Source organism: Mus caroli, chromosome 6 (assembly GCF_900094665.2).
Source record: "Mus caroli chromosome 6, CAROLI_EIJ_v1.1, whole genome shotgun sequence".
NCBI lineage: Eukaryota > Metazoa > Chordata > Mammalia > Rodentia > Muridae > Mus > Mus caroli.
The window spans coordinates 30,031,495-30,041,897 of NC_034575.1; the positions used below are offsets into that span (position 1 = coordinate 30,031,495).

At 45.6% G+C, this 10,403-nt stretch overlaps 1 protein-coding gene across 1 annotated transcript; it reads left to right on the top strand.

Moving 5' to 3' along the window:
* Positions 1-568: 568 nt before the first annotated feature.
* Stmp1 (short transmembrane mitochondrial protein 1) lies at positions 569-9,998 on the top strand. Its single transcript, XM_021164926.1, has 3 exons — positions 569-679; positions 8,442-8,495; positions 9,193-9,998. Exons 1-3 carry the CDS (start codon positions 665-667, stop codon positions 9,265-9,267), a joined length of 144 nt encoding a protein of 47 aa, XP_021020585.1. The 5' UTR covers positions 569-664; the 3' UTR covers positions 9,268-9,998.
* The last annotated feature ends 405 nt before the right edge of the window (positions 9,999-10,403 follow it).

Here is a 10,403-nt window from a genome sequence, read left to right on the forward strand (position 1 = left end):
AAGAGTGGATTCATCTTTGGCTCCTGCATGGTAGATGATTCGAGCTCAACTTGAGGAGGAAGTAAACTTCAGATAGGTTGCTGGTGGCTGCCAGCAATCGCTACTTGGATCCAGTGGTGCCCGACTCCGCAGACCTCTCTCCATCATCTATCACGTGGCTGAGGACTACCCTTAACTAAGCTGCATAGCACACTTATGGGCTTTTGTAAAATGGAACCTTTTTATCCTTTTCGTCTGAGAGTCGGTCGTGGCGGGGATTAGTGTGGACTTCGTAAAGGCTCCCAGGAGAGTGAGTTGCTCACTTGGCATGGCACCCGCTACCTCGCCCCAACCCTGGTTTAGTAGGTAACACAGCCACGTCTGACTGTGTTAATACAATTGCCAGCGTCCTTGTCACGTGAATTCATGCCAGCTTCACCAGAGGCTTTGGTTCAAAGAGGCCTAGGTTTGCACCTCGCCCTCTTGCTTCCTGAGATGACCGTCAGAGGGCGCTGCGGCTCCGCGAGTCGCTTCCGGGAATGGAGAGGGCGGGGCAGGGCGGGGCGGGGCGTAAACCGGAACCTGGCGGCGGGTTCCGCCCTCGCGCCGGGGAGGAGTCCCGGAGCAGAGCTGGAGCTGGAGCACGAGCACCTCTCACACCCTCCTCGCCCTCCCCACCGACATCATGCTCCAGTTCCTGGTGAGTGGGGCCTCGGAGGATCGGGCCCCGCGGTCGCCTCGTTCCCCCGGGGTCCGGGGTCGGCGGTGCACGGCTCTGCAGTTCAGGCTCGTCGCCCTCGGGTTTGCTCGCGCAGTTTTCCTCTGGCCTCCTCCTAAGTCCTTGGGTCGTTGCCTGGGTTTGTTTATATGTAGTTCTTCAAGTTCCGAAAACTTTGGGGTGTCAGTGATATGACTGCGTTTTCAAAAAACCACTTACTGTGAGCTCTTGGCGAAATCTTAGCAGTAAGTTGGGTCGGAGGAGCCATCATTAAGATGACTTGGCTCCTGTCCTCTCCCCGCGACCCCCCCCCCCGTAGACCCCCATCTATTATATACGGCTTTTTTGAGGCCTCAGAGTGCCTTTCACACGCCGTGCATTAGTCAGCCACATCACGAGGTCGCTGCGAGAGATCCACAGTGCCCTCCCTCTTCAGACCTTTACAGTTTGCCCGCTTTGAGGAGTGAGTCAGACTGCCCTGCGAGTAACTCTTGTAAAAACCTGCCCCTCCCCACACCCTTTCAAGTCTCCTTTTTGAGTTAACACGTTTTTCTGGCAAAAATCAAGTATTTCTAAAATTGCCTGTTGAGGATTCTAGGAAACTTGCCAGTCAAATTTTCAGATGAAAGTTTTCAAACACTTTCAGATGAAAGCGTTTCATCTTCGAGTTCTAATAAAGCAGATATCTTCTTTCTCTCAGACGGTCAGTGGCTACCTGGTGCTCCGAGAATGAGTATTGTTTACATCAAACTGCCCTACAAAGACTCAGTTGCCTCTGGGGTTTCTCTAGTGTCCTAACTAGGCCTTAGTTTAGGAGGTAGGAGTAATTAGCAGTAATTTACTTGTTAGGAATCACTTTTAAAAGCAGCATTAGCCAGCTAGTGTAAGGTGATAGGATTGGCCCTTCCACTGCATTTGTTGTTCATTGGTAAGCAGGGAGAACATTAAATCAATTACACGTAACCTTTTAAGTGCTTTGCTGAATGAGGCTACCTGGTGCGGGACTAGTGCTCCGTACTTAAACGTGGAAAATTCAAAAATTTCAACATTTATGGAGAGATGCTGAAGCCGACCATTAGATGCGTAGCTACGATGTAACTGATGTTCCTTCTCTTGCCCTGGGTCTGTCTCCTCTTCATTGCTTTTGTTGGGAAAAGTGGATACAGATGTACAGAGATGGAATCAGCTTTCCTCTTGTGGAACTTGGTCAAACGCTGCTAGTTTCTGCAAATCTTGCTTTTTACATTAGCCGTTTCAACTGTTTTCTAATGGTTAAGAGTTTAGACCCTATCCTTAATCTCACGGGGTGTGTGTGTGTGTGTGTGTTGGGGATGTGGGAGTGGGTGGGTGTTGGCCAGGTTATTTAAATTTTCTAAGCTTCAGTTTGCACCTCATGAGGTTTCAAAAGGAGCCAAGATGTTGAACACGTAAACACTAAATAGTGGTTGAGATACACTGCCCTGTCTCTTCTGTAAGGCATCAGACGTGGGAACTGGCCTCCCACTGATAGGAGAGGCTTGGGTGTGGTGGAATGATTCCCGGCTCTTCCCTTTGATGGTGCCTGGCAGCCGAATACTTTGTAACCTCTGAGATGTTGCCTAAATTGAAAACTTGCATTTGATTGTGCTGCTTGTGTGTTTCTTTTCCCTCCGATGAAAATGGCTATCCATTACCCCTATTTCCACACTGCACTCCACAGCTTGCTCCTAGATTGGCTGAAGTTCTTTGAAGGAACACTTAGATGGGAATTGGACTATGCGCACTGCTGTGAGTGTCAGGGCACCTGAACACTGCGACAGTTTCTACTCCTCTTACTCCTGGGCCCCGTAGCATCACCTCCTCCTAACTCACCCCCATTCAGCTCCTGGGGCCTGTGCACCGAGCTGTGTAGGTTCTGTCTTGTGATAGCTCAGAATTGCGGAGTGAGGGGGGCATATCTGGGTGTAGCAGCTGGGAGGCTCTCTCCCTGTCTCTAATCTTGTCTCAGGCTGCTTGCTTCTGCTCTTAGTTCCTGTGAAGTGCTTAAGTCCGGAGCTGGCTGTGCTTCTTAAACTTACCCTTAGGGAACGGGCTCCTCCTCAAGCCAGCGCCTTTCACATGAGCTTCCAGAACAACCTTGAATCCCCTCTGTGCTTCCACATCCCAAGTATCAGCTGTCAGTGGCTTTCCTTTGCCTTTCTCTCAGCCTCTACTCACCTGGATTGAGTTTCCCTTCCTGCTTTCTTTCCCTTCCTGTGTCCTTTCCCCACACTTAACTCTCACATTTGAAATGTTGACATAGTCATTGATTTCTTTCCCATATTCATGAATTCACCTGTTTATCTAGTCTTTTCTTAGAATCATGTAATACAGTAGGTGCATCTTCTTTGCTACATTACATCCGTTTATCTGTTGATGACTGTGTGTGCCTCTCCTGTGGGGCCCTGCAAGTGCAGAAGTCTTGAGGACAGCCTCCAGTCGGTTCTCCTTCCCTCATGTGGGACCAGGGGGTTGCATTCAGGTTGCCAGGCTCCGGTGCAGGGTGTTACCCTGCTGAGCCATTTTCCATGCCAGACCTGCTGTGTAGTCACGAGTAAGATCTTTACTTGCTCTGTGCCTCAGTTTCCCCCAGCATAAGCCTGGGCAGTAATAGTGGTTATTCCACCTGTGCATGCTTGTGATGATCAAGAGTTAATGAAAGATTTCAACAGTACCTGTCATGTAGGCCATCAGGTCTCCATGGCTGACTCACAAAAGCTTGCTGTGTTCAGGGTGTTATTTCCTCTGTGCTGTGGAACTCAGGCTGTGAACTAGCAGGGTTTTCTCCAGTCTGGCTGACATGCTGCCACTTCTCTTCACTACTAAAGGATTTGGTTTGGGGATATAAAGGGACTTAGTCAATACGCAGTGACTGACTTCATTTGCAGTCAGCTCTGCATATTGCTGGGCCTATCTGCGTATTTAACTAACCATGGATTAGATAAATATGAAAAATATAAATATTAGCAGATAGTTGCTCATGGATGGTATGTGTACAGTTTTTCCTTGCCGTTCCTGAGCAGTGCAGTGGGATAGACTGCCGCAGGCCTTCCATGCAGTAGGTATTGTGAGTGATCAAGAGGGTTAGAGTGTGTGGGAGGACATGGGCGCCTCCCGTGCAGTTGTAGGACCTGCTTGAATAGCTACAGATGTTGGTGTGGGGGGGTGTCCTGGGATAGAGCCCCTCATTAATTTTAGGTCTTCCTTCTTCACCTCATTACTGCCGTTGCTTATAAGGTAGTGGTTACAAGGTAGCTCCAGCTTCTTTTAGAGCAGGCAAACTCGCACACCTTTCCCAGAAAGATTTCATGTACTCCTGTGGAATATTGGCACATTAAGGAGGTTTTTTTTTTCCCTTCTTTTCTTCTCTAAGCAGTATTACTGAACATAAAGCATAGCATGCTTTTCTAGGAAGCAGTGAAGGGCCTTAGTCCTAGCAAGGTTTTGCTTTAATACACAGAATGTAGTGGGGTTTTTTTTTGTTTTTTGTTTTTGTTTTTGTTTTTTTTTGAACTACTAAACATTTGGTGATAGTCTTCACACTGAGTTTAAAAACTAAGACAGAGAAATGGTAGTGTGTGTACATGCCTCCTTGGAAGGCCTTCTGATTTCTTCTTTTGAATCTGAATTCAAGAATACCGTTACCGTGGCTGGAGAGATGCCTCGGCTGATGAGAGCGCTGGTCGCTCTTCCAAAGGACCTCGGTTTGATTTGCTGTACATTGATAGAGTCTCACAACATCTGTAACTCGAATCCTAGAGGTTCTGATGTTCTCTTTGGCCTCTGTGCACACTGCACACATGTGGTGTACATTACATTACACATGTGGGCAGGACACCCATACAGGTAAAAATAAATAGCATTTTAAAATATTTTATCAACTTAGCTTTTTATTAGTTCTAATTAGTTAATGTATAGTTTTTTGAGTTGTAGATGCTTTTACCATAAACCAAATGTCATTTTTAGGTTTCCTTTTCAGTGCTGGCATGAGCCTATATTTGCTTGATAATTTTTTTAAAAAGATTTTATTATTTTAAGTGTGCTTGTGCTCAGGGTAGAGGTGTGAGTTCTCTGGTGTGTTGCAGATAGGCATGAGCTGCCTGGTGTGGGTGCTAGGACTGAGCTCGCATCCTCTGGTGTGGGTGCTAGGACTGAGCTCGCATCCTCTGAAAGAGTAGCATGAGCTCTGAGTCGCTGAGCCATCTCTCCAACCCTTTGTAAAAATAGATTCTTAAATCCTTATCAGTAACTTGGGCCTGGGTGTGTTATTTTTGAAAATACAGTTTGATGAGTCACATTCGGACTTGTCAGCCGCTTTGAGGTTTTGCCAGGAGCCGTGCCAGATAAACATTGAGGTTTTATTTGCTGGTCTCCAGACACAACTTTCTGAAAGGGAAGGCCCTGAGTGGACGGCAGATGCATCTGCTTTGGAGTAGGCACTGTGCCTTTTAGCAGAGCTTTTTAGTGTTAATGGATAAAGCATTGTTGACCAATCTGTGTGTTAAAAGAAAAAGGTACACTTAGAATAATGTAGACTCCTCACGTGCAGACTCTTCCATTTATTGGACTGGTTCTAATTTGCACCTCTGGAATCTCCATTCTTTCTAACAAAGTCCAGTTTGGAAGCCATGAAGCTGTCTTTGGTTTCTTCTGCTTCTCTCCAGGGAGTTGAGATTACTTTACCAAATTTTGGTGATTTGTTTGTTTGCTTGCTTGTTTTGTTTTGTTTGGCATTGAGACAAAAGTTCACCCATTTATTGTATGTAATCCACTGGCTTTAGTGTGCTCAGAGATTGTGTGCCTTCTCATTTTACATAAAAAAGAAACTGTATAATATAAGGAGTTATTTCTCATTCCCCTGTCCAAGCTGGACAGTCAACAGTTGATTTTGTATCACTGTGGAATTGCTGTTTTGTATATTTTTTTAATAGAATCATACAGTATGTGGTCTTTTCTGACTGCCCTTGACCGCACTGTCAAGGCTCCTCTACAGACAGCATGGAGCAGTGAGTGCTTCATTTCTCGCTATGATGAGTACGTGTTAATCAGCTCTCCAGTCGTTTCCACTCTTGGTTGTTAGGAATGGGCTAAGCCAGGAATATTGAGGAGGCATTTTTGTGGGGGTTCATGTTCCACCTTTTGGTGCCCACACTGGAGTTGTCACATCCTATAACTGTGCACACAGCACTCTGGAAAGTGGCTAGATAGAGTGGCCATGTGTTGTACACCAGTGGAAGATGAAGACCTCCGCCCCATGTCTTGCCAGCATTTGTTGTTCGTTTGGTTTGGTTTGGTTTTGCAGCTTTTGAGTAAAGCCATCTTCTCGGATGTGCCATGGTTCCTCGTGGTTTTGATTGGCGTTTCCTCAGTGACTAACTGATGTCAAACATCTCGTGGGCTTGTTGACTCCGTGTCTTTGGAGGATCCACTCACAGCTTCTGCCACTTTTTAAATTGAATCATGTGTCTCTGTCATTTAATTGTGAAAGACCAGATCATGATATTTCATGTGCGTGTGTACACGTGACTACGCAGCACTGTTTGGCTGTGCATACAGATGTGCACGTTTAGATTTGCTTTTCTTGTCTGCTCCTACCTGTTGACCGTCTCCTGAAGCAAGCACGCTTTCCTGACTTCCTGGGTTCTCCATCATTTTCCTGAGTGAGTGGCACATCTCACATGTGCTCTGCATCATATTTAAAATGTTGTAGATTTGGTAGTATTCTCGAATGGGTGCCGCTTATAGAGGCCATGGGTTTTGTTTTGTCTTCTAAAATAACCGTCCCCTTTTCTGCCCCAGTGCTTGGTGACATTGACAAAATAGTTAAGCAGTGTTTATTTTGAGACACACATCGTAAGAATTAGGAATTCTGTGTCCGAGCTGGAACGTTTCAGTGTTGGGCTGTTTCAGAGATGAGGAAGCGCAGCAGAGCTGGAGCGGGTTGAGTGGCCCACGAAGGCGCGGTCTCTCCGAAGAAGGCACGGTCTCTCTTGCGGGGGCTACTGCTTCTCACGGTTCCTCGTGCCGGCTAGGATTTGCAGCATCAAGGAGTTCTTTCCCTCTCCTTTTAAATTTTGTCTCAAATTAAATTATCTTTCTGGACTTCAGAAAGTTGTGGCTTGAATCTACTAGAGTGAAAAAAATGTAATTCTGATTCTTATTGCTACCTTAGTAATGACTTTTAAAAACATCAGAAAATGGTTAGCTACTTGAAACTTAGGTAGCTTCTTTTGTGTTTCTTGCTAACAACCAACCAATTTAAAACTGCCTTTGGACTTAAAGGTTAAGTATAAGACAGACCCAGTTGTATTTCTCCTTTTTTGTTTTTTTCTCCCTTCAGGGTTTATTTTTACTATTTATGGTGGTGTAGTGGTAGTGGTAGTGTGCACTATGTTCACTGGCATGTGAATGCTGGCAGAGGGCAGAATAAGGTGTTGGTTCCTGAAGCTGGAGTCGGTTGTGAGCTGACTAACGTGGGTGATGAGAACTGAACTCTGGCCCTCTGGTCCTCTGCAGTGTTCCTAACTGCTGAGCCATCTCTCCAGTACCCCCATCTGTATCCTTGCCTCACCTGCATCTCATGTGTGATTGATGGGACAGTTAATGCTGTTCTTTGATTTCTGTCTTAACTTCTCTGTTGAGACTGAGTAGTGGCAATACCGTTTAAAACAAAACAATGGGAAAAAAGGGTAGATGCCAATTTGAATTTATTAAGTTAGAAATTAGCCCACAGTTACAAGCTCTGAAATAAAAAGTCACTGGGGGAAATCAGAATTATCATTAAATTGCACATCTGTGGAACTCTGGCCCATTTGTGTATATGGAGTATTTGTGTATATGGAGTATTCTACATTTTCAGGAGAATACTCACTCAGTGGGATAAATGTTTACAGTTCTCTAAATGTTGTCCATGTCCCTTTTGTCATTGAGTGGGAGCCACAGACCTTAAGAGTTCTGCCCTTTAGTCCCCACCCTTGGCGTTGCGCTAGGCTCGGTGATGTGTCAGAGTTTCCTGTTCTTCTCTGCCCTTGGGGATTTGAGTCCCCGAGTAACTGGAGTTGTCTGCTGCTGCTGCTTTCATGAATAACCCTGGGCAAACCGCTCTAGTTCTTTTGAAATAAGGAGAGACTAAACTCTGAGAGCCCCTTTATCTTCTAAGCTTTTTTGATTCAAACGGGTTTTTGTTGTTGTTGTTTTGAGACCAAGTCTTGTTTTGTTGGGATGAGATTTTTGCTGGGTAGCTGGGACTCTCTGTGTAGACCAGGATGGCCTCTCCCATGCCAAGAATGCCCCTGCCTCTAAATGCTGATGGCAAATGTGAGCCACCATGCCCAGCTCCAGTGGGTATTTGCAAGTGAATATCTGTGGCCAGATATTCTGGCCAGACACAACAAATATCCTTTTTATCAGCTGTGTACAGGAGTAACAGTACCTACAACAAACAGTAACGAGTAACAGTAACACAATCAGAACACTGGCTTCCAGACCTCCAAGAACTTGCTCAAAGCCACCGTTATTCTGTTCTGATGTTGGTGCATGGTTTATATGTATGTGATTGTTTCATAGAAGAAAGATGTGACCTCTCTGTTGGATGCAGCCCTACACTGAGGACCTGAGCAGTCACCTGCCGTGCACTTCTTGGGAAGATGCGGCCTGTGTGTCTGACATGGTTGCAGGCTCCTGGTGGTTTTGTCTGCAGTGTAACTCTCCTGTTCTGTTCTTTCAGCTCGGATTTACTTTGGGCAACGTGGTTGGAATGTATCTGGCTCAGAACTATGAAGTAAGTGACTAACTACATCCATGTCTTTCTTGGCTTACTGTAACCGTTTCATAGTTACTTTCCTCTCTCAAGGTGAAGTCTGCCTGCCAACATGAGTGAGGTCTGTAAATGTGGCTCCTTAATTTTATAGAAAGCTTTTCTGTTGCTTGAGAAAGTAACTGAGCTCACAAAGGCACGCGCGTCCGCACATCATCCCAGGAGAACTGGATGTGAATTTAGCGTGGCTTGTAGGAGGAAGACGGTTTGGGAAATTGAGGAGTCACATCCACCTCACTGTTGGTGTATGAGGGAGGAGGGGTGGAAAAATGCTGTCACAGCCCAACGAGGAGCCTCGAATGTGTTGCAGAGAGACAAAGGATTATATTTTCTTCTGTACCGAGGGACAGGGACTTTGTTGCTTTCTTATTGCCTATAGATACACTTCTTTTATCTGGCATTTGAGCTGAAGGTCCGAGTGTGTATCTAAAGGGAGTGCTGGGCCTGGCTTTCAGAGAGAGAGGAAATGTAAATCTAACACTGATAGCTTATGTATATAGATACAAGCCAAGGAAACACCACTGAGTAGGTCTCCAGAGGAAGCCAAAGCCTTGGCAAAGCCCTTTGTCCTTTAAAGAAGAGCTGTGAAAGATACTGGCTAGTCTTTCTAGTCTTCCTATCTATAGCTAAATTATAATGTTTCTTTTTTTTCTCTTTAAAGATGCCAAACCTGGCTAAAAAACTTGAAGAGATTAAGAAGGACCTGGAAGCCAAGAAGAAGCCCCCTAGTTCCTGATGCCTGCCTGGCACTGCATTCTGGACCCACCAGTTCCATCCTGGGGGGCCTGTCTCCTTCACAGCCAAGTCCAAAGCTGTGTTCCTCTTCGGTCTCAGACCCTGCGCGTTGCTGAGGCTCCAGCACGGGCCAGAAGTCGAGTTAGCTTTCCGTTTCCAGCATCTCCCCGTCTCCCGTATCTTCCGTCCACCTGCCTCTGAGTCCTAAGCCTGGAACCATGGTGCTAGGTTAGCAACGGCAACCGTGACAGGACTCACTCGCCTGTGCTCTGGGAGTCCTACTGCCTACTGTCAAGAAATGAATGGATTTGGATAGCTGCTGAGGACTTACTGTCTAGCAGTGATAACAGGAGCTTGCTAGACAAACTAAATTGTGTTAAAGTCATTAAAGTCAGTATCTTCAAGCCAGTTTCTGGTGAATTAATCCATTTATTATATATTGTTACCAAGGAGCTCCATGCTTGATAATTTAACCAGTAAATCATTTGCTGGTCATTAACCAGGAAACTATTTTATGCATTCTATAAAAAGCAAACAAACTGGGAAAACTTAAAACATGCAAAGTAACCTTTGTCTGCATACAGTTCAGTCTATGCAGTCTATGTTTTTCCTTAGTGATATATTTGAACTGAATCTGCCGTCAAAAGAGCCATTCTTTATGCTGGCACTTGATAGGATGGGCGGATAAATGAGGAGCTGTTGATAAAAGAATGTTACTTTTTTTTTTAAACATTAAATGTGTCCTAATTGTATAACTTCATAGTGAACCCCCTAAGAGAAGTGTGGTGCAAATGTGTGGTAAAGTGAGTCTCTCCTGGATCTGCTGCTCCCCCCGGTTGAGGCGTCTTCCCCGGAAGCAGGATGGACCATCAGGCAGCAGCAGCAGCTTCATTTTTTTTTTTAAAGACGGTCTCCCAGTGTTACTTAGGGTGGTCTCAAGCTCCTGGGCTCAAGTAATCCTCCTGCCTCAGCTTCCGGGTGCTGGGACCACAGATGTGCACCATGGTGTCCAGCCTAGCCCGTAATGTTTTTAATTAAAAAATATTTTAAAATTATTCCCACAGGAGATGATAGGAAAGTGATTTCACATGAAGACTCTTTCTAGCCTCTGTCTTATTCCCAGGTACAATTCCTCAG